Source organism: Mirounga leonina, unplaced genomic scaffold (assembly GCF_011800145.1).
Source record: "Mirounga leonina isolate KUSES-001 unplaced genomic scaffold, KU_Mleo_1.0 Mir_129, whole genome shotgun sequence".
Lineage (NCBI taxonomy): Eukaryota > Metazoa > Chordata > Mammalia > Carnivora > Phocidae > Mirounga > Mirounga leonina.
The window spans coordinates 63761625-63784164 of NW_023270323.1; the positions used below are offsets into that span (position 1 = coordinate 63761625).

At 42.6% G+C, this 22540-nt stretch overlaps 1 protein-coding gene across 4 annotated transcripts in view; it reads left to right on the plus strand.

Annotated features, from left to right (window-relative positions):
• The window catches only part of ADGRA3 (adhesion G protein-coupled receptor A3), a 123849-nt gene extending 102401 nt beyond the window's left edge, over positions 1-21448 (plus strand). For 3 of the 4 annotated variants that reach the window (XM_035005214.1, XM_035005217.1, XM_035005215.1), the window contains 5 exons: positions 6913-7037; positions 8116-8239; positions 17138-17283; positions 19760-19855; positions 19998-21448. In XM_035005214.1, coding sequence (XP_034861105.1) covers positions 6913-7037; positions 8116-8239; positions 17138-17283; positions 19760-19855; positions 19998-21240 — 1734 coding nt within the window. In that variant the 3' untranslated portion in view covers positions 21241-21448. The remainder of the gene's footprint in view (positions 1-6912; positions 7038-8115; positions 8240-17137; positions 17284-19759; positions 19856-19997) is intronic. The other variant, XM_035005216.1, reaches the window with a different exon arrangement.
• Positions 21449-22540: the final 1092 nt, after the last annotated feature.

Genomic DNA, 22540 nt, shown 5'->3' on the forward strand with positions numbered 1-22540 from the left:
AGTTACTTAAGTGAACCTGGTTCCTGAGCTGGTAAGTGTGAAATTAGCCATACTAGTTTGTATTTTATATTACAGTATATACATGGAGTACGTAGACATGCATTTGGAGAGCAGTGGAAGGAATTACTTAGGAATCTGAAAGACATTTTTGAGAAATGGCACGAGGCTAGCCTGGGAGTGAGGATGCTTATGTTTCTCTTCCTGCCTCCAGATCTGAATCTGTTATCTAGACAGGATTTTATCAAAGCACTAAATAATCTTGAAACATAATATATCTTACTTTTTGTAAATTCTTTTCTTAACAAAACAAAAGCGTGGGGCGCCTGGGTGGGTCAGTTGGTTAAGCATCTGACTCTTGATTTTGGCTTAGGTCATGATCTCAGGGTTGTGGGATCGAGCCCCATGTCAGGCTCTGTGCTCAGTGGAGAGTCTGTTTGGGATTCTCTCACTCCCCCCCCCCTCCCCGGCTTGTGTTCACTCACACGCTCTCACTCTCTCTCATAAATAAATCTTAAAAACAAACAAACAAACCCAGAAAGTGTATTTACCACTAGAAATGATTTTGAAGCAAGCCTGAAGTAGATTTTCCTGAACTCCTTTTTTGGTTTTCTCTTTGCACCTCAATTAAGTATATACCATACCCAACCTCTGGCCAGACAGGCAGAGGAGGGAATAGATTGTTTAGCGGGGTGTGAGGATGGTCTTTCAGTGACCTCCGTCAATACGTCTGTTATTTAGCTCAGCTGACCATGGGTAGAGACTACAGGAGTCCGACTCAGCATATTTCTTTAAGTTATTTATCCTTTTCTTGTGTATAGTTCTTGTTGATAAGTTTAGACTTCTCCCAGATAGAAGGTATTTGATATCTGTAATTTTGAGTCTGGTTTCTCTTAAGTTCACATTTTATTATTTTGTAGTAACCTTTCACATTCAAGCATGAAGCAATAAAGTATGAAGCATTTTCTTTCAAAGTGTTTTATCGTTCAGGTTTTGATTATAAAATAACCCGAAATTAGAAAGTACTGGAGGAGAAATAATAGAGATACAGCATTGTCTGAACTTTACATAATAAGTAGAGAAAGTTGGGCAAAATAAATGAAACAAAACACACACAAAAGGCATTTTATAGGCTTCACTGTTAATGACATGATACTGTACATGTGAAACTTTTATTTTTATTTAATACTTAAAAGCATCTATTTTTGAACTTCCTAGCTGTTCTTCTAAACTATTTAAATTGGCATAATCCTTTTCTAGAAAGAATAAGCTATTTTATCGTTCATGCTTTTAATCTTTTAAAAAATGTAATACACAATTCTTTAAAGCTAAAAAATACAGTACCGAGATATTTTTCTATTTTCAAAGAATAGCCTTTCTTTTGCTCTTTTAAAATGTAACTGTGCCACCTAGAGGCAGCGAAGTGAAATGTATCTGAAATTGTCAACAAAAATTGTTAACAAAAATTATGGGATTTTTAGAATTGCTAATTAAACATGAAGGCACAGCCGATGGAATTATGCCTACTTTTGAATAAACCTATGTCTGAGATAAAACAGCTATCTTCTAAATTTTGGAAATCAGGTATCTTTTAAATTTTGGAAATCAGCATCTTTTTTCCTTACCTGGCACTATTTTGAATAATCGATAAAATCCTATTTTTCTTGAAAACTGTCTTAATAGATGGCTTTCTGTAGCAAATCTAAATTCCTATTATGGCAGATAAAAACTTTTTCCTGATCGTGCTTAAAAAAATGAGACAAAGAATATATTTGTTTGCAAATCCAGAATAGATACCATGGTTCTGTTCAGTAGATGTCCTGCTGTATGTAACCAGTTGTATATATCCTAGGTCACAGTGGGAGCCAGAGAAAAAACTTAAGCAGAAATTAGGTCTGCTTGAAATAAATGATCAGAAATAGTAGGAATTGAGGCAGAAAGATTCCTAGAAGTTGGGGTTAGTAGGAGACAAAAGAAACCTGAGTAGTAAGGAGGTAACGTGTGGGGTCAGACTATTTGGGTAGGACCGTCAGTGATAGTAGTAAAGATAAAATGGCCTCTGTACCGTGATTCCCTTTTGTTACTGTGTTCACACAGAAATACAGGAAACTAGCGAGCTCTCATTTGTTAACCACATCCCTCTAGTGTGGCTTTGAAATTTTGTTTGTATAAAACTTGCTGAATGAAAGCAAACTTCAGCTTCACCTACGCTATGATTAAACATGCATGCTAGCAACATTTTTAAAATATAATTCTTAAATAGGTACTGCATTCACAGGGATCAAATGTCTTAGTTATTTCAACACATTAATCTATAGTGAAAACTTGACCTCCACGCCTCTCTTCCATTATGGTCACTCTGGACAAAGTAGGTAACTTGTCACTAATAGAAGTTTCTTGCCTGTTTTTGAGGGGATTTTCATGTATATTGAAGCAGAATGAATATCTAGTCCTATTTTCTTTCATTTTTGCATGAAGGCTGCATGCTGCAAACATTGTTTCAAACCATGCTTTTTTTCCCCCATGAGACAGTGTATCTTCTGACGGTGATGGTGTCCTTGGAATAATATAACTTATGGTACTTTAGGATGATATGATGCTGGTGGCTAATTTTCATTAACTGCTTATGTTCTAGGCATTCTCCTGAAGTCTTTACATGCATTAACTTATTTGGTCCTTGTGGCTACCTCATGAGGTCTAGTGCTATTAATCATTACGCCCAGTTTACAGGTGGAGAAACTGAGGCATAGTGAGGTTAAGCACCATGCCCAACTTTGCAAAGTTAGTGTTGGAATTGAGACTTGAATTCAGACTCCAGAAATCAATGTCTTAGTCACTCCAGTAAATCTCCTTTCTGAAATCTTCCTATATCTTCCTCATTTTTTTTTTTTTTTAAGATTTATTTATTTATTCTAGAGGGAGCAAGAGAGAGAGCTCAAGAGCAAGCTTGGGGAGGGTCAGAGCTTGAGAATCCCCAAGCAGACTCTCCGCTGAGCACAGAGCTGGATTCCGGGCTCTGTCCCATAACCCATGAGATCAGGACCCGAGCCGAAACCAAGAGTCTGACTCCCAACCGACTGAGCCACCCAGGCTCACCAGCTTCATTCTTTTTCACCATTGAACATTATTTTATGTTCCTACCATGACTTATTTAGGTCTTCCTCTGTTTCCAGTAATTGCCTTGTACAATATTATTTCGCATATTTAATAGAAAATCTGCAGGATAAGTTTTCTGAAGTGGTCTCAAAGGGGGACCAATTTTGTTCAGTGGAGGTATTGAGCAAAGTGCATATATAGATCTTAGGTGTATGGTTAATGATTTTTTTAGGTGAATACGTACCTTCGACTACCATCAAGATTAAGATTTTGGCTTGAGCACTTGTTAGCTCTCCTATGCTTCTTTCTGGTTAATCCCAGCATGTCTCATGAGATATCCCCTGTCCCATGTCTGTCACCATAGATCAATTTTGCCTATTCTTAAACTTCATAAAATTGGAATTTTACAGTATATACTCTTTTGTGTCTGGTTTCTTTCTTTCTTTTTTTTTTTTTTTTTTAAAGATTTTATTTATCTGAGAGAGAGAATGGGAGACAGCATGAGAGGGGGAGGATCAGAGGGAGAAGCAGACTCCCCGCCGAGCAGGGAGCCTGATGCGGGACTCGATCCAGGGACTCCAGGATCATGACCTGAGCCGAAGGCAGTCGCTTAACCGACTGAGCCACCCAGGCGCCCGTCCATGCCGGTCTTAATGAGTTAGGGCTGCTGTAACAGAGGACCGTAGGCTGGGGTGGTTTATAAAGGACAGGAATTTATTTCTCACAGTTCTGGAAGCCTGAAGCCCAAGATCAAGGTCCTACCAGATTCGGTATCTGGTGAGGGCCCGCTTGCTGGCTCATAGATGGCATCTTTTTCCTGTGTCCTCACATGGTGGAAAGGGCAAGGGAGCTCTCCGGGGTCCCTTTTATCCAGGTGCTAATCCATTCATGAGGCCACTGTGTCCTGATCACCTCCCAATAGACCCTACCTCTTAATACCATCATATTGGGGATTAGTGTTTCAACATATGGATTTTGGAGGGACACAAACATTCAGTCTATAAAAGTGCCTTTCTCCTTTTTCTCTTAATGTTGTCTTTTTATGAACAGAGTTTCTTAATTTTCCTAAGGTCTTGCTTTTTATAGTTAGTGCTTTTTATATCCTCTTTAAAAAAAATCAAGAGTGTCAGACTCTTGGTTTCAGCTCAGGTCATGATCTCTGGGTCGTGAGGTCAAGCCCTGCATCTGGCCCCATGCTCAGCATGGATTCTGCTTGGGATTGTTTCTCTGTCTTCCCCCATTCCTCTCCCCTGTTCCCATACACACAATACACACACACACACACACACACACGCTTTCTCTCGCTCTCTCTCAAATAAATAAATAAATCTTTTTAAAAAAGAGATAGGTTTTCTTAGCTTAATTTGTTTTCTTTATATCTGATGTCTATAAACCATGGTGAGCATTTGACCCACAGGCCCAGTCCCGTCAGCTGCTTTAAGTGGTTAATAAACACCTGCACAGTAACCTCAATTTCCCTCTTGGCCCTCAAAGCCTAAAGTACTTACTGTTTGGCACTTTACCCCTTTCCCTGGGTCGGTCTCTCGGCTGGGGTTCTCTTCCTTTTGGGTAGATCATTTTGTGGTGACAATCCAAAATGCCCCAGAAGAAGCATGCCCTGCGGGACCAGTGACAGGAGCACCTGTGTCTTCCTCCAGTTGGAACTTGGATGAGGGTCTTCGCCCTTTATTTCAGCCTCCAGTTTCTTTCTCTATTTCTCTATTCTCTTCACTTGACTTTTGAGAAACACTAATTGCTTTTAAATGTAAATATTATATGCAATATATTTTGAGAACTGAGTTGGCACTTTGTCTGATGGTTCATTAGATATTATGTGGCCACCTGTGTTTGTTAGCTCTCCCATGAGGCCTGTGAAAGGCACGCTGGCGTGCCCTCCCTCTGGCCCCTACCCAGACCCTGCCAGGTGATTAGTGGTGTCTTCACCTTATAGGGAGGCAACGGCTCCAGACTCAGGTAGCCAGCAAGTGAGTGGTGATGTGTTACTGAACATTTCCTAGAGGAATGTCAAATATGTGGTGCATGGAAGGAGTCTAGAGGCCAAATCCTAGATATTGAATTATCTTATCTGAATAATACCAGTTATTAATTCTGCACTGGAATAGTAGCTCTTTGTAGAAATTGAGAGGAACTGTGTCTGCTTTTACTAGCATCTAACTGGTTCTCATTGCCCCAGTGTTTTTTTGAATTTTCCCATGGATATTCTGGACTTCTGGCAAAATGTGAGTGCGTGCAGGCCCTGGGACTATAGACTAATCGTGTGAGCATCTCATAGGGGCAGATGGTGCAGACTTCATGGTGATAGGCTTTTTCTCTTATATTTTCCCTTTTCTGCTACTCAGTTTACAGCCTGTCAGCTCTCGAGGGCTGGGACTACATTCTGCGTTTCGCTGAGTATCCAGTGCTTGGCATAGTGCCTGGCCATGGTGGGTACCCAATTAACATTTGTCAAATAAATAGATGAATTGCAGGTTTGAGACTCATCACGACATAGTGGAGCTCTCAGACTAGAATTCAATTTCCCATGTTGTAGCTCCAGTTTCCTATTAACTGTGATTTTTGTCAGTCTCCGTGGGCCTCTCTTCATCATTTGTTACAGTGAGGGGCTTGTTAAGGTGTTCTGATACGATCTTTTTAGATCTATAATTTGTATATTGTCGACTTCCGATTCTTCAGGAAAATCTGTCCCCTTTTCTATCTAGCTTTTCTAGATGTGTCAGGCACCTCTGGATTAAAGATGCATTTACTGTGAACGGCTTCCTCCGTCCAGCTGTCCTTTTGTAGCTTCCAGAGTCAGTTTAGAAGGATAATTTCGGGACAGGATCTGGTGACTCTACAGCCCCGGTTTTCTGGTGTGGGGACCGTGGCTGGGGCGGAGGCACCTGCCCAGCCTGCTTTGGTCCTTTATAAGGAAGGAAGCCTTATGGTGTCGACTGTTTTCATTTTAGTCGGGCACTGTCTGCATTGTGTTCGGGAGGACAGACGTGGCAGCCACGTTCCCTTGGACCAAATGTCATGACACTTAACCTCTTTGTGCCTCACTTGCTCAACCTCTACAGTGGGGCTGCTGATATACCTATAGCTCGTAGAGGTACTCAGTGTAAAGTGCTGGCTTGGTGCCTGGATTATGGTAAATGCTTTAGAAGTGATTTGCTGTTACTTACAGTATAGATTTTGAGCTCTTCACTCCCAAAACCGTGTTGCCTTTACCATCTTCAGACATTGTTGCAATCTGATTGTGGGTGTCTCTCCCCTGTGAGGGGCAGCTCTTTAAGGGCAGGAACCACGTCTTACCATTGCATCCCCAGTGCTTTACCCAATGGTCAGTCCGCTTGTATTTGTTGAACTCGGAGTTGAACTTGACCACAGATGGTTAGCGAGAGCCGTTTAGGCTTGATTGTCTTGGAGGTACTACTCTGCCTGATCACAAGTCTGTTGCTGTCTCTCCATGACCCTCGTAGCAAAGTCAGTATTCAGATTTATCTACATCTCAGATGTAGAGCAAGGGTGTGTGCATGTATAAATATGTACATATGCATGAATGCATATGTATGTACATCTATGCATACATATGTATGCACGTATATACACACACACACACACCCTATATGTACATACACCATAAGTAACTTGCACAGTGGAAGCTAGGAAGGCAGAGTAAGGTGTGAAGAAGATAGCATGAAACATTGGTCCTTGAATAAAACAAAGAGATATGAGGGTCAGCGTGTGGTTCGTCCCTGGAGATAATCTCTGCATGTCCAGAAACGTGCACCTGGAACGGGACTTTCTTTTTTCCCTCAGGACTTGACAGGATCCGAACTCTACGCCCAGGCAGCCGGTCTGCTGCACCCCGTGGTTTATACTACCGCCATCATTCTCCTCTTAAGCCTCCTGGCGGTCATCATCAGTTATATATACCATCACAGGTAAGAAAGGCAACTTGGCAAATGGGGGACTTCGAGTGGAGGGAGTTTATTTCACATCGAATTAGGATAAAACTGAGTTCAACACCATGCTTACCTTCCGAAGGAAGAGCCATTACTTTAGAATACGTACAAGCTTCCTTCAGTTCATGCAATTCGAGACATAAGGAATTAGTCCAGGAGATGGTCTGTTTGTTTCTGGGAAAGAATATGGGAGGTATGTGTTGGAGGCTGGGAGGTGGGACAGGGGGGCAGCAAGCGGGTGAGGTGAGCTGGAGGCTTGTTTCCTGTGGCAGTGTCTTCCAGAAGCCGACGGTGGTGGTACTTCTAATTGATGCCTTTGTGCATGTTGTGATCTTCTTTGTTTTATAGATGGCCCTTGTAAGGCAGTTTGTGGCATTTAAACATGGAGATGGTTTGTTAATTGGAGGCAAAGCTACAGAAACTTTTATTTTATGGTAGGGAATAACAAACTGGAAGGATTTGCTAAGCAGAAATTCACTCTACGAGAGGTTTTGCTAGAATGTATTTTCCTATTTAAGCTGGACTTACATGGCATTTCTTGACATTTAGTGAAGAAACAAAAGGAGATTTTGATATTAAAAGAAAGAAAGACTTCAACATTTTGTTATGAAAGGCCAGGAGGAAATGTACTGGGCATTTAGACCGTGTTATCCTAGTAGGTCAAGAAAAGCAGAGATCGGCAGCTTGCAGAAATCTCCTGGAAGCAAACAAATAATCCAGCTGTCATAAGACGTGGTAACTAACAGAAGCCCAGATACTTCTTATTATGGAGAATTTGTTTAGCCTTTAGTGGATGCAATAGTTCCATAAATGACTTGTCTTTTTTAGTGCATGAAGTGAAATGTTAAGAAACTGTATTGAGTGAAATGAGGTCTCAAATCCTGTGTTTGTGTGTGTGTGTGTGTCTGATAGAACGTGTATTTTAAGTAAAACGTTTAAGCATAAAACATTTACGTTTGGCCTTTTATGCAGTTGGAATTGCTAACTTGCGGATGAATATCCTAGCCTCCTGCCTCACATGAACTAGCCTGAATATTCATATTTTTCCTTTTAACAGTTTGATTAGAATCAGTCTCAAGGGCTGGCACATGCTTGTGAACTTGTGCTTTCATGTTTTCCTGACCTGTGTGGTCTTCGTGGGAGGAATAACCCAAACCAGAAATGGCAGTGTCTGCCAAGCGGTAAGTCAGAGTGAAAACCTGAAATGGGAAAAAATAATGACATTAGAAAGTAATTTCATGTTTTATTAACTGTAGAAGGAAGCGTGTTTTTTAAAGTTGTTTTTCTTTACAGTTAAGCTGAGTGTCTGTCACTCACACGTTTTTAACTGGTGTACTCCCAAGTTTTGAACTGTTATTTCACGATTGGACACGTGACTTAGGGAGCTTGTCTCTCTATCCTTGGGAATTCATTGCTACTTGTTATGTCTTTTATAATGCCGAACATTTAATTTAAAAAATTTGTAAAACCCTGACTTGGGCCAAGAAAAAAATGATATTTTCTGACAATAGGGTTTTATTTATTTACTTATTTATTTGAAGATTTTATTTATTTATTTGAGAGAGAACGAGAGAGAGAGAGAATGAGCAGGGGGAGGGGGAGAAGGAGAGGGAGAAGCAGGCTCCCCGCTGAGCAGGGAGCCCAATGCGGGACTCGATCCCGGGACCCTGGGATCATGACCTGAGCCGAAGGCAGACGTTTAACTGACAGAGCCACCCAGGTGCCCCGATAGTAGGGTTTTAAAAATTATTTCATCTATTTATGGAAATAATAGGAATTTGAAAAAGATTTAACTGTAAGATATAAAAATCAGAAGCTTCTTGTGTGGTAAATAAGAGAAATTAAAAATATTCAACTTTTAATTTCAAATAAATTATACACGTCACCTCAGTGAACAGTATTCTTCTGAGATATGTATAAAAAAACCAAAACTATTCAACATATGAATAGACATCAAAAATTGTGCATATTTCCTATATTTGCATACTGTTTTCCATATGCATGATAGGAAGTGGTGCCATGCAGTAATTGAGTTCAAACTGCCTGGATTTGGGTTTCAGGTCTACTTTGCTGTTTTTATGGGCTATTTATTTAACTTTTGTTTTAATTGCCAGTAAAACATGACAAAAGACTTACCTCTTTACAAACTTTTACGTGTACAGTTTAATATTAAGTAGAAGTACAGTATTGCACAGCAGATTTCTAGAACCGTTTCATCTTGCATGGCTGAAACGCTGTGCCTGTTAGACAGCAACTTTCCATTCCCCTGCCCTCCCAGCTCTGGGTAACCACTGTGTTACTTTCTGTAGCTTGACTACTTAGATACCTCGTCTGAGTGGAATCGTGCAGCATTCATCGTTCTGTGACTGGTTCATTTCACTTAGCATAATGTCCTCAGGGTTCATCAGTGTTGTAGCATGGGACAGGATTTCCTTCCTTTTTTATGGCTGAATAATATTCCATCGTACTGATATACCACCTTTTCTTTATCCATTTATCTGCTGATGGACATGTAGGTTGCTTCTCTCTCTTGACTGCGGTGAATAAGGCTACAGTGAACGTGGGGGTGCAGTTATCTCTTTGAGATCCTGTGACTTCAGTGTTTAACTTTTCTGTGTCTCAGCTTCCGCACCCATAAGTTGGGACTAATATTTGAGCTGTCAGATGATGTGATTATTTATATAAAAAAAAACCCCTACCGTAATTTACAGATAAATGATTTGAGGTAATGGGAAGGTTTAGCCAAGAGTGAATCCAAGTTTAACATACAGAAGTTGGATGCAGAAATGCAACTATGAGGAAACATAATTAATGTGAACATGCCATGTATCAAAGAATATCAGGTACCAAGAATGAATAAAAGATGTTCACTATTTACAGGCAAAATTGTAATAGGTATTTAAGAAGACCTAAATAAACGATATACTAGGCCCAGGGACAGGAAGTGTTACTATTAGAAGGATGGCAGTTACTCTGAAATTAATATATATGTAAGAGAGTTTTTCACAAAACACAATAAAATGGTTTTTAAATTTACATTAAAAGCAAAGAACCAAAGATAAAGATAGCCAGGACACTTCTGCAAAGGAAGAGTAGAGCAAGGTGACTGTCCTTCTAATCATCAGAACTTAGGAGGCTCTCGTCATTAACACTGCGGCATTTGGGGTAGCGAGAGAGACATGGACCAGCACAGGTGAACAGAGACTCAGAAGCAGACCCATGTGCAACTCTGGTGTGAGACCAAGGTTTGCATGCTCTTCAGTTGTGGCGAAGAGAGACCTCTGCAGCATAAAGGAGCTGGGGAAAATCCATGTGGAAAAACATTACAGTGGATCTGTACTCATGCCTTAATAAAAAATGTCAACTTCAGGTGGATTAAAAAACTACCATGGCCAAGCCAAAATGTTAAAATTCACATTAGAAAATATCACAGTCCTTGGGTAGGGATTTCTTAAATACAACACTAAAAGGCATTGACTAGAAGAGATAATTTTAACCAAATTAAAAATAAGAGCTTTTGTTAATTAAGATTCCTTAATGAAAGTGGAAAGACAAGCTAACAAATTGGAAGATGCTCTTCTTAATACATACCGCTGAAAAGGCATTGGAATAAAAAATACATTAAGAACTATAATCAACGGGGTGCCTGGGTGGCTCAGTTGGTTAAGCGACTGCCTTTGGCTCAGGTCATGATCCTGGAGTCCTGGGATTGAGTCCCACGTCAGGCTCCCTACTCAGCAGGGAGTCTGCCTCTCTCTCTGACCCTCCCCCTTCTCATGCTCTCTCTCATTCTCTCTCTCAAATAAATAAATAAAATCTTTAAAAAAAAAAAAAAAAACTGTAATCAACAAAAATGCCACAAACAACCCAGTAGAAAAAGTGGCGAGAGTGGACAGACTTTTCAGAGAAGAGGATACACAGAGTCCGTATCTGTGGGAAGAGGTGCTCAGCATGATCGGTGGTCATGGAGATGCGAATTAAGACAATGAGGTAGCATTTATGCCTTTTCTGTCAGCAAAAAGTCAAGCCTGACAATGCCAAGTCGTGAAGAACATGTTGGGTCCGCATGTTTTCTGCGTCGTGGGTAGGAACGTTAAGCGGATGATTCTCGGAGGCTTTGCGGTCTGAGGTTAACCATGCATAGACCCTGGGACCCAGCAGCCCCGTTCCTGACTCCGAGAGTACGCTTGCCCATATGTAACAGACCTGTGTCTAGGAGTATACACGTGCATATGAATATTCATAGCACTGTGCCCAATAGAGAAAACCTGGAAGCAGCCCAAATGCCCATTGGTGACAGAGTGAATAAACTGTGATATTATGCAACAGTCAAAACTAATGAATTACAACAATGTGTAACAATATGAGTAAGTCTTAGGAATATATGTGGAAAAATTAAGTCCCATAAATTACATCCACCCTGCTGTCTTTTTTTTATAAAGCAAGAAGTAACTAAAATGAAACCGCTCACTTTTAATGAAAATATGTGGATCCAATAAAACTGTAGAAGGAAGGCAAAGGGATGATAAACAGAAGATAGAGAGTAATGATTACCTTGGGGGAAGGGGATTATATTGTTTGATACAGGTTTTGGTCAAGGTCTTGCCTTTTGTCTTGCTGATAAGTTCTTAGCCACTTATGAATAATAACTAATTAAATAACAGCAGGACGTGCTTGGTCCAGTCACTAGAATGTGTCATGAACCTAAGGTTGACAACTAATCCAATATTGTATAGCTGACATCCAGTTTAAAATGCGAGTGTGTGTAAGAATCATGGAGAGGATTAAGGTGCTGGAGACTTTATTTCTGTTAGTGTCACTATTGAAAAAATTACCTCTCTGCTGTGCAGAGTATTTCTGTTGTAGGCCATTAGTATACACTGGGAATCCAACTTGATTGGACCGTACGAGAGGTCAGATAATGGGTCTTGGGTCAGCTGAATCCATGCACAGAAGATAATGTTCTCTCAGCCCTCCCCCCCACCCCTTCTGATTCCTATTCATCTTGTTTGTAGGTCTCAGTTTACTGTTACTGTTTGAGAGATACCGTCCCTCCCCTCCCCTCATTATCCCATGGTGCTTATTAAATTTCCATGATGCCTACAACCCTTCACAGTTGACTCCTGTTTACCTGTTCTCTGTCTCTGGACCCGACGCTCTGCAAGGAATCCCACTGATCTGATTCACCCATGTTTATCCAAGGATCAGCACAGGACCTGACCCAGAGTAGGTGATACTAGATGCTTAGCAAATGTTTATTGGGCGAATGAACAAAAAAGTCCTTGGTTTACATATGGTAGAAGTCATTCGACCCTGGAGCCATTTTGAGCAGAGGTTGTGAGGAGAGTGCTCAGCCCACGGTGGTGGTAAAGGTAGTCTCGATTTGTCTAAAAGTATTCATTGTTTTCACAAAGCAGACACCTTGATTTCACTGAGGCAATGAATAGAAAGAGGCCATTGTGAAGATGACTGCCTTTCATTGTCCTGAATGATATTTTATACCTTTTCTAGAAAGAAAAGGAGAGGAATTTGCAGGGAGTGTTCAGGGCCTCTACATTGAATGTCCATGGCTTAAAGATTTTTTTTTTTTTTTTTTTTTTAAGGGAAAGGCAAGTCTTTAGATGTTTTTACATGTCATTTGCTTCTGTTTTTCCACTGTTTTTCCTTCTGTGAAAAACATAACACTCTTGCCGTTTCTGACTCAGACATGACTGGCTTCTCTTTGCCGTTGTGGTGGTTCAGTTAGGAGCCAACTGAGCGGGGAGTCGGGGGAAGGCAAGCAGGACTGGCCTGCACTTCCAGACACTAGTAGGTAGGTTCTAATTCTGTGTCTGCCAGGATGACTAGTATTGATGTAGGAAAGATGTAAAGGTTCGACGCCAACAGCCAAGAGAGAATTCTTCCTCAAGAAGGTTGTTTTATGAAAGCACGGGGACAGGACCCATGGGCAGAAGGAGCTGTACCTGGGTCATGACAAGTGGCCCGTTACATACTTCCAAGTTGGGAGGGGGTTAGGGAGAGTGAAAGTCTCTAAGGAATTTTGAAGCAAGGTTTCCAGGACCTTGAGGGGGCTAGCTATTGTTGGGAATAAGTCATTTATTGCCTTCTAATAAAACTGTAGTCATGAGACCCTTCAGATGGATATCCGTGGGCCATATGCTTGGGGGATGATTGCCAACAGGCATCTTGAGGGGTAGAGATAAAGGAAGTTTCTAAAGGAATTTTTATGTGTTAAAGTAGACTTACAGGATCCTGGGGGTTGGGCTAAGCTTGGCTTTTGCCCTTAGCAAAGTAGTAACATAGAGGCAGCTGAGCCCCTAGAGGAATGTCACTCAAGGACTTGGCAATGGGCTGTAGGTAGTAGGAAATTTAATAAGTTTTCTTCTGCCTTTGTTTCCCACATCTGTATGATTAGTCACTTAGCCTAGTAGGGGTTAACGTTTCTTCTATAAAATAATGGGTTGGGCTAGTTAACTTACATGATCATTAAGGTTCTTCCAGCTGAGCCCTGAGTGCACCTGCTAGAATCCTAATGTGTGCATACCTTATATGCAGTTTTATATGTGCACGTAATCGGTGCAGTTTTACGTTTCTTATTTCCCTTTCAGAGCTCATATACTTTATGGACGGCGCGAACGGGTTCTACGATGCTTGCCTCCCCACAGTGATGGGTTGAGGTTGTTGGAGATGCCATTAGGCACCAGCCAGGTCCTTCCCACTCTGAGTCATAAGTCAGTTCTGGTGGTACTCTAGGTGCGTTCTGCAGGCTTGGACTCTCTCTTGCAGAAGGAGCTGAAGAAGAGCTGAGTAGCCGAGTGTCAAAGTAGCGAGGGCTGTTCACTCCAGGTGGGAAGGGTCCTGGGTTCTGGGTCATGATGTGCTGCCAAATAATTGTGTGATAATTAATTTTCTGGTCCTTGGTTTCCTTAGCTGTGTGGTGAAAAGACACGGCCGGATCTTACTTAAGTCACCTTGTTACTCTACGACTCCATGATTTAATTTATTAAATACAGCGTCGGCTAACCTTCTCTGGTGTCCTTTTGTGTCTCTTCTCAAGAGTTTTTCTGCCACGGCTCGTGAAATGCCTTGGGGAAATTTAATCAATGAATTTGAAGACCTTTTACTTGCCAACTACTGCAAATGTGTTATCTTGACTTTCATATTAACCCCAGGAGGTACTCGTTATTCCTATATTTTATCAGTACAGAAATTGAGTCTTACGGAATTGAACAACTTGTCCCAAATCACTAGGCTGTTGGGTGGCAGAGGGGTGATTCAGATGCCAGTCTTGCTGACTCAGCTGTCGTCCCCCGCGAGCCGCTTCCCCTCCCCACACTGGGGTCACTATGCTTCACTATTTAGTGAGGACCAGCACAGCCTAATAGAAGGGGCGTGGGTTCTGGAAACCAGCAGACATGGGTTTGAGTTGCAGCCCTGCTACTGACCAGGTGACCTCTAGTGATGATTGCATGCCTTTCAGATGCAGTCCCATGGTCTGTAGCTCAAGGTTAATACCCTCCACTGAATGGTGACGTTAGGAGGATAAAATGGAAGCACTTACAAATTGTCTTCGTACATTTTGGGGCACACAGTGGGCATTCAATAGTGGAAGCTGTTACTATTTTACGTGTATTCATACATGATTATATGAATATAAAGATCATTTTTTTGCACACTCACTCTACATGCTGTACTATCTTAGGGTTATTGGGGGTTACAAATATGATCGTTACAATGTCCGGTCTCTAGTATGTGAGAGCTTATATATGGTTCAGTAACATATAAAATGCAACTCTCTGGGATAATTATTTTATATAGGTTTTACAGCTTTGGAAATTGATGTCCTAAGGTCAGGTGACTTTCTCAAGTAATCCTCTGTTGCATTTAATTAATCGTTTACATGCCCTATGAATTAGATTACTTATTCCCAAACTTTACAAACTTTCCACATGTATTTCTGATTTATGTGAAAGAAATTTGACAGGTTGCATTTCAAGTGTCTGATGGAGAAAACAGTAGGAGGTATCCCATTCCAAAAGAAATACCCTCTCTGCCAGTTCTCTGCTCCCCCTTTATTCTGGTTCTCATGGAATATCTGGGGATTTGCTTACATGATGGTTACTAGGTGACATCAGACCCCTAAAATTCTACCATTAGTAATAATTTTGTTTGACTGAAGGCTTTAGTATCTTTCAAGTGTGAACACTCTGGAAGTTTTGAAATGCCATAGGAAACACTTCAAAATCTAAAGGTTGAGTTTTCCCTCTTAGATCTAAAACAAGAAAATGCTCCATCTTGTACCTCCTGTGTTGAAAATATTTTCACTCCTATTTTTTAAACTTATTTACTTCACCGCTCGGTCTTGTTCTTCTGACCTCGTCATCTGAGAAACCTCCAGTGCAGCCTACCGTTTTGAGTCCATACCAGTGATTTGTCTTGAACATTTTGCTGTCTATGTACCAAATTCATGGACACTATTTTTACATCTAGTATTGGGTATGACTCCAGATAGTCTAAGGTTTACTTTAGGCTTTTTGTTCTACTTTTCTCTGTAAATTTTGCTTTTACCATACGGACAGTAAAACTAATGGAAACCAAGGAGCCACTTTTCTCCTTACGAAGAACATAACTGTGAGTCTTCTAGTTTGGCCAAGCTGGACCCACCCTGCCAGCCACTTCCCGAGTCAGAGCAAGATTCAGACTGGACAGTGACTGTCCTCATTTTTGTCCTGCAAAATAAGACTTGGGTTTTCACTTGCCGCATTTTGGCTGCACACTGATTCTCATGAAAATGAACTCTGGGCAGCAATCTAAATGTGGTTATCACTGCCCTAGGTTTGATAATGTCAATCAGTTTGATTTTCTTCAGATCAGAGAGCCATCCTTTTAGAAGGAAAAAATTTGTCTTGAAGATTTTCGTTAATAGGATTTTACCTGCGGTAATTATATAAAAAGAAATGATCAAACAGATAGTAAGTAATTAGTCGGATTAGAAAGCTGAATAGTGTCCTTGATGTTCCAATGATATATGCACTTTTCTTAAAATGGATTTAAACCTTTCTTAGGCCCATATATATCTTCATCTAGAATTCTAGCTCCAAATAGAGTTGCTTCACACACAGGTCACATGGTAAACATGACCTCCATAACCCCCTGGGGGAAGAAATTTAATTAGTGTGACCATTACATATTCTGCAGGTTTCCACTATTTATTGGGTACCTGTTATGTCTCAAATATTGTGCCCATATAGCCCCTACAGAAATGCCAGAGATAGTCATTGATAATCTTCCCACTCTTCCAATGAGGAAAATTAATTTAGAGAGGTGACATTATTTACTTAAAACCACACTCCTAATAAGTAATAATAAAAATATAGCTGTCATTTTTCTTGATTGCTTATCATGGGCCAGACAATGTCCTGAAGGCTTTATGTAGACGATCTTAGTTAGCCCCACAGTACTTTCATCTCTCTCTGCTTACGCACAAGGAAACCAGTGTTTGAGATGTTATACGCCTTTGCTGAAGTTATCACAGCTGATAAGGGGTGGATACTGGTTTTAAAACCAGGTAAAAGTTTTGATTCTAGACATCACCCTCTGACCCGCCAATATATTCTCTTGCTGACCTACCGTTATCATATACGAAAGCTCTGAATTAGAACTCAGGGCTGTCACACAAGCTTATTCTCTGCCCTTGCTCTCTACCTTCCTCCTTAAAATGGGCCTCAGAAACCGAACTCTACTTTATAACATGGCGTCTGGGTGAAACACACCTTTGGTTTAATGTTGTCTAAGAGTCAATTCCATGGTGTCTGAAGGGTTATCTTGGGTAAACGTTGTGTGTGGTCTGTGGGTCTCCTGGATCTGTGAGAGGACATGATCCTCTGTTACACGGCTGTTAGAATGCTTTGTTTCATTAGTGGGCAGAGGAATCCATCTTTAGAATATACCTTCATGCTGTTTTTGAGTCCTGTTTTTGGAAGTTACTTACCAGGTATTTTTGGTAACCTCGGAGGCCCCTGTTCCTGGGGAGTTTTTTTTCTCCTTTCAGTTTATATATCCTTCAATCTTCTTTCTAGGTTGGAATAATTCTTCATTATTCCACTCTTGCTACAGTACTATGGGTTGGAGTGACAGCTCGAAATATCTATAAACAAGTCACTAAAAAGGCGAAAAGATGCCAGGATCCCGAAGAACTGCCGCCTCCTCCAAGACCGATGCTCAGGTATCTGATATCCTTGTTCACTGTGTTCTATTAAACGTTCATTAAACAGTTGAGGTGAAGCCGTTTTAAACATAACAAAACAATGCTGAGTAAATTTTGGAAAGTCCATAAGCTGGGCTTCCTGGGTTTGAGTTCTGGCCGGGAGCCCCTGGTGAAGTTCGCTACCCTCTCCCGGCCTCCTTCTCTCATCTGTAACGTGGGAATAAATAAGTGCCTTAAGGTGGCACCGACCGTCTAACAGGCTCTAAAAAAATGTTAGCTGTGGTTATTTCCTTGGGGTCACGTCAGAGATTTTAACCTCCGCAAGTATGTTTCCATTTTACTACTCTCCACAAAAGACAACTCAGTTTTGGAGTTACACCCTTCTTCCCAATTATAATAAAAAAATAGTGGATTACTGGGCTGCAGGAGTAAAAATTGAGCAGTGGTGACTGGTGGGCTGAACGCTGGCTGTGGAGCTGGCACCAGGCCAGGCACCTAAGCTGTCCTGCGTCTGAGGAGTTTCCAGTCTGCCTGAGGGGACCACGAAGAACCGGCTGTGGGTGGGGTGAGAACTGTGCTGGAGATAACATTCTTTTGGAAAGTGCAAACAAAGGCGCCATTAATTTGGGGGGAGGGTGGGTGTTGGGAAGTATTGACCATTAGGGATGATCTTCCTGAGTGATTAGGGCAAAGGTCAGAGGTGACGCTCCAGATACAGGATTATGGGGGGAGCTGAGGGAACTTTGAGCATGCACTTTGGCTGGAACTTATCGGTGGAGATTGCAGGAAGTCAGGGTGAAAGCTCTGTGTCAGGCCTTTGGGAGCCGTGTGCAAATGTGGGCAGCCATGGAAGACTTTTACCTAAGGGAGTGGCCCCACGAGGTATCTTTTTAGAAGGACAGCCTTGCATTAGTAACCCGTCTCAATGGGAGAGCCTGAGGGTAGGGAATTCTGCCGAGAGGTCGTTTGCTTGCCCACGGGAGGACTGAAACCCGAACAGCGTCAGAGAGAAGAGAGGGGGCGCGTGTTCAAGACACTTGAGGCAGGTTCTCCAGAATGGATGGCCAGTTAGATTTAAAATTGTGGAAGGGAGAGAACTTCAAAGATGGTTTCAGATTACTTAGCGAGGGCACCTCAGCACATGGTGCTTCCATCAGCTGAGAATATAGGAAACGTAGAATGGGGGGGCGGGGAGGGTACGTACGCTCAGAGGACGTAGGCTCACTAGTACTTTCTGTGAGTCGTTCACATTGTGGGAAACCGGGGGCTCAGCAGGGAAGACGGTGCTCAGCGCTGTGCAGACAGCTGGAGATGTTCTCGCATGTGGTCCTGAACCACATGCCCCGGGGAGAAGTTAGTTAAAAGCATGGTCCTGGGGCCATGTTGACATTTAGTAGATGGGCCATAGCCAATAAAGGGAAGAACTGAAAGAGAACACCTGAGAACATAGAAGATTCAGGAGGTGAATGGTCCCTGGACGATGAGGGGCAGCAGGAGTGCCCGGCCACAGAGTTGGGAGGCAATTTGACACGTCTGTCCCTGGCCTTAAAAGAAGGGAGAGATGGTGTTTGAAGATTTGGGGGTCCCATCTTCCTTTCTGTTAGGTTCTGAGTGAGTGGAAAAAAAAAAAAAAAAGACACCAAGCACAGGTGTTAATTAAGTCCCCAATACAGTCTTCAGCCAGCCAGCTCAGGACCTCGGGCTGTGTCTCTACAAAGTGGCAGATGCAGAGTTAGGATTGTGACCGTGCCCAGGAGGACCCAGCCAGGGCACAGAGTTCCTACTGTCTCAGCTCAAAGAAGGTCTGGCCGAGGAAAGAAGTTTCTCTTTATAGGGCCCGCCACCACTCTGTCTCCCTCCGTTCTTAGGTACCTTCGTTTTTCCTGCTGTCCCCAGTGAGTCCACGGGAAAGGAGTCAGGAAGGGCCTGCACACTGCATGAAGCTGCTGGGACCGAGCACCTGCTTTGCCTGAGTGACTAGGGATAAGCATACACAGCAGTAGGGTGTCCCAGAACATGCAGGTTTAACCAGACATTAATAAACAAATAATGTCATTACGTGTTTTGTCTGACGTATGGCACAGGGAGACCTTAAGGTCCATTTGGTAATGGGCTAACTTTCTGGTTTGCCAGCTGAATCGAAAGGAAGCCGGTTAGTGCCTTCTGAAAGAAAAGAATAGGAACTAAAACCCTACCTGCAGTAGCCGTGCTTGTCCACAGGGTGGCAGAAGCCGACCAGCTTTCCTCTAGTTGGAAACTTGGTAGCCTGCTTTAAAAAAAAAAAAAAGATATCCAAACAAAAATTAAAAAAAAAAAAAATTCAGGAAGTTATTGTTAACAAAGCAGTCTCCAGAAGTTAATTTCCAGTTTATTATTGGGATAGGAATAATAATTGGTCACGAAGGAAGGACTTTTGCAGGACGGAGACGCCGGGATGTGCGCGCCTTGGTAACTTGGAATGATGAGCTGCTATTTGCATTGTTCCTTCTTCCAGGTTTTACCTGATCGGAGGTGGCATACCCATCATAGTTTGTGGCATAACAGCCGCAGCCAACATCAAGAATTACGGCAGTCGGCCAAATGCACCCTAGTGAGTGTTTTGTGTTCTCTGCATACCTGACCCCATTGCTTCTCTTTTTAATGATTTCCCAGGCCCTGACTTTATTGCAGTTTCTGGGACAGTTTGTTGATGTGTCGTAGCATCTGACTCGGCTTCTCATTTTCTCTTCTAGTTGCTGGATGGCCTGGGAGCCCTCCTTGGGAGCCTTCTACGGGCCTGCCAGCTTCATCACTTTTGTAAACTGTGTGTACTTTCTAAGCATATTTATTCAGTTGAAAAGACACCCCGAGCGCAGATATGAGCTGAAGGAGCCCACCGAGGCACAGCAGCGGTTGACGGCCCATGGAAACGGCGAAGTGCACCCTCAGGACTCACTGTCTCTGTCTCTGATCTCGACGTCAGCATTGGAAAATGAACACACTTTCCATTCTCAACTTTTGGGGGCCAGCCTTACCTTGCTCTTATATGTCGCCTTGTGGATGTTTGGGGCCTTGGCCGTCTCCTTGTATTACCCCCTGGACTTGGTGTTTAGCTTCTTTTTTGGAGCTACGTGTTTAAGCCTCAGTGCCTTCATCGTGGTTCACCACTGCGTTAACAGGGAGGACGTTAGACTCGCGTGGCTCATGACTTGCTGCCCCGGCCGGAGCTCGTACTCCGTGCAGGTGGACGTGCAGCCCCCCACCTCCAGCGGCACGAACGGAGAGGCCCCGAAGGGCACCAGCAGCAGCGCCGAGTCCTCATGCACCAACAAGAGTACGTCGAGCTTCAAGAACTCCTCCCAGGGCTGCAAATTAACAAACTTGCAGGCTGCTGCAGCTCAGTGCCACACCAGCCCTCTGCCCTTGAACTCCACACCTCAGCTCGATAATAGTCTGACCGAACATTCGATGGACAATGACATCAAGATGCACGTGGCGCCTCTGGAAGTCCAGTTTCGCCCAAACGTGCACCCGGGCCGCCATCATAAAAACAGGAGTAAAGGACACCGGGCAAGCCGGCTCGCCGTCCTCAGAGAATATGCCTATGACGTCCCAACGAGCGTGGAGGGCAGTGTGCAGAACGGCTTCCCTAAGAGCCGGCCGGGCGGTGACGAAGGACCCTCGAGGAGCAGAAGAGCGCATTCAGCCTACAGAGAGAGACCGTGCAACCCGCCCCAACAGGAGAGCAGTGATGGCTGTGGCACACTCCCCCGGAGCCCCAGAAATTTCGAAAAGCCCGCTTCGAGTGGCAGCAAGAAGGATGCCTTAAGGAAGCCAGTTGTAGTTGAACTTGGAAGCCAGCAGAAGTCCTACGGACTCAACCTGGCCGTGCAGAATGGACCAGTCAAGAGCAACGGGCAGGACGGCCCCTTGCTGGGTGCGGAGAGCACTGGCAACATCAGGACCGGGCTGTGGAAGCACGAAACGGCCGTGTAGCCGGCGGCGGGGACGGGGCGGGGGGGGCGGTGGCTTCCGAGGCGGAAACCCCTGCAAACTGTGAGCTTCACATTCCTTAAAGCTGCGAACCAGTGCTGTTGACGGCCACCTTAGGGATTCGGCACCGTTTTGAATAAACTTCTACATTTGGGATTTTATGGATTTTATAGCCCCCCCGATTGTTGCTTTTTTTTAATGAATTAAAAAAAAAAAAAAAAAGCCCTCCGAAGCATTGTTTTAGTTGTAAAGCCCCAGCAGGACTTGGAGAATCTGAAATGTTAATTTTTTGGAACCTGTTATATCTACTTAACATTTCAGGCTTGTATTTAATACAATAAATAGGTGTTTGTGTCATTGTGTGAGTCTTACGTTTTTGTATTTTATAAGAGAAGCATGCAGTTCTGTTTTAATCATGTGTATATGTGGGGATATCTTAATGAGCATTATACGTAAATCAATTATCAGACTTTCACAGAATTAACTTCACTGATTATGACATAAATCAAAGCTCTTTTGGATGGATGTATTTTAGAAATACAGTTTTTTTTTTTTTTTAAGATTTTATTTATTTATTTGACAGAGAGATAGCAAGAGCAGGAATACAAGCAGGAGGAGTGGGAGAGGGAGAAGCAGGCTCCCCACTGAGCAGGGAGCCCGATGCGGGGCTCGATCCCAGCACCCTGGGATCATGACCTGAGCCGAAGGCAGACGCTTAACGACTGAGCCACCCAGGCGCCCTAGAAATACAGTTTTAAATGCTACAAGGTTTTTAAAAGATCTCATGGAATGTTTTTTTGAAAATCAAAATGCCTAAACTTTCTAAATTGCATCACTTTGCCGTATCACTTCGGTCCTATTAATATTGTTTTGTCACCTTTGTGGCTTTTCAGTGATTTACATTTTGGTTTAATTTTGTTACTCATCCCCCCCCCCCCTTCCAGCACATATATTATTCTTGAATGTAAATGAGGAGTAAGTAAGAATCACACTCACTTATTCTGAGTTCTTCAGTATCGGCTGTTATGTTGGCCTATACTTTGTTCTCGAAATGATAGAGTTCCTCAGGTTCATGCTGAAGTACTCATCTTTAAATTGCATTCTGAGGGCAAAAACTTCTCTGATCCAAATGTCATCGGTCCTTGATGCACTACAGTCCTTAAACATCCCTGGTCCCTAGTCTCACTGGAGTCCATTCCTGGAACTGTTTTGTTTTTTAAGTTATTTAATATGTTGCGTTTTTAAAACAATTTTAATTCTAGTATAGTTAATGTGCACTGTTAAATTAGTTTACGATAGTATA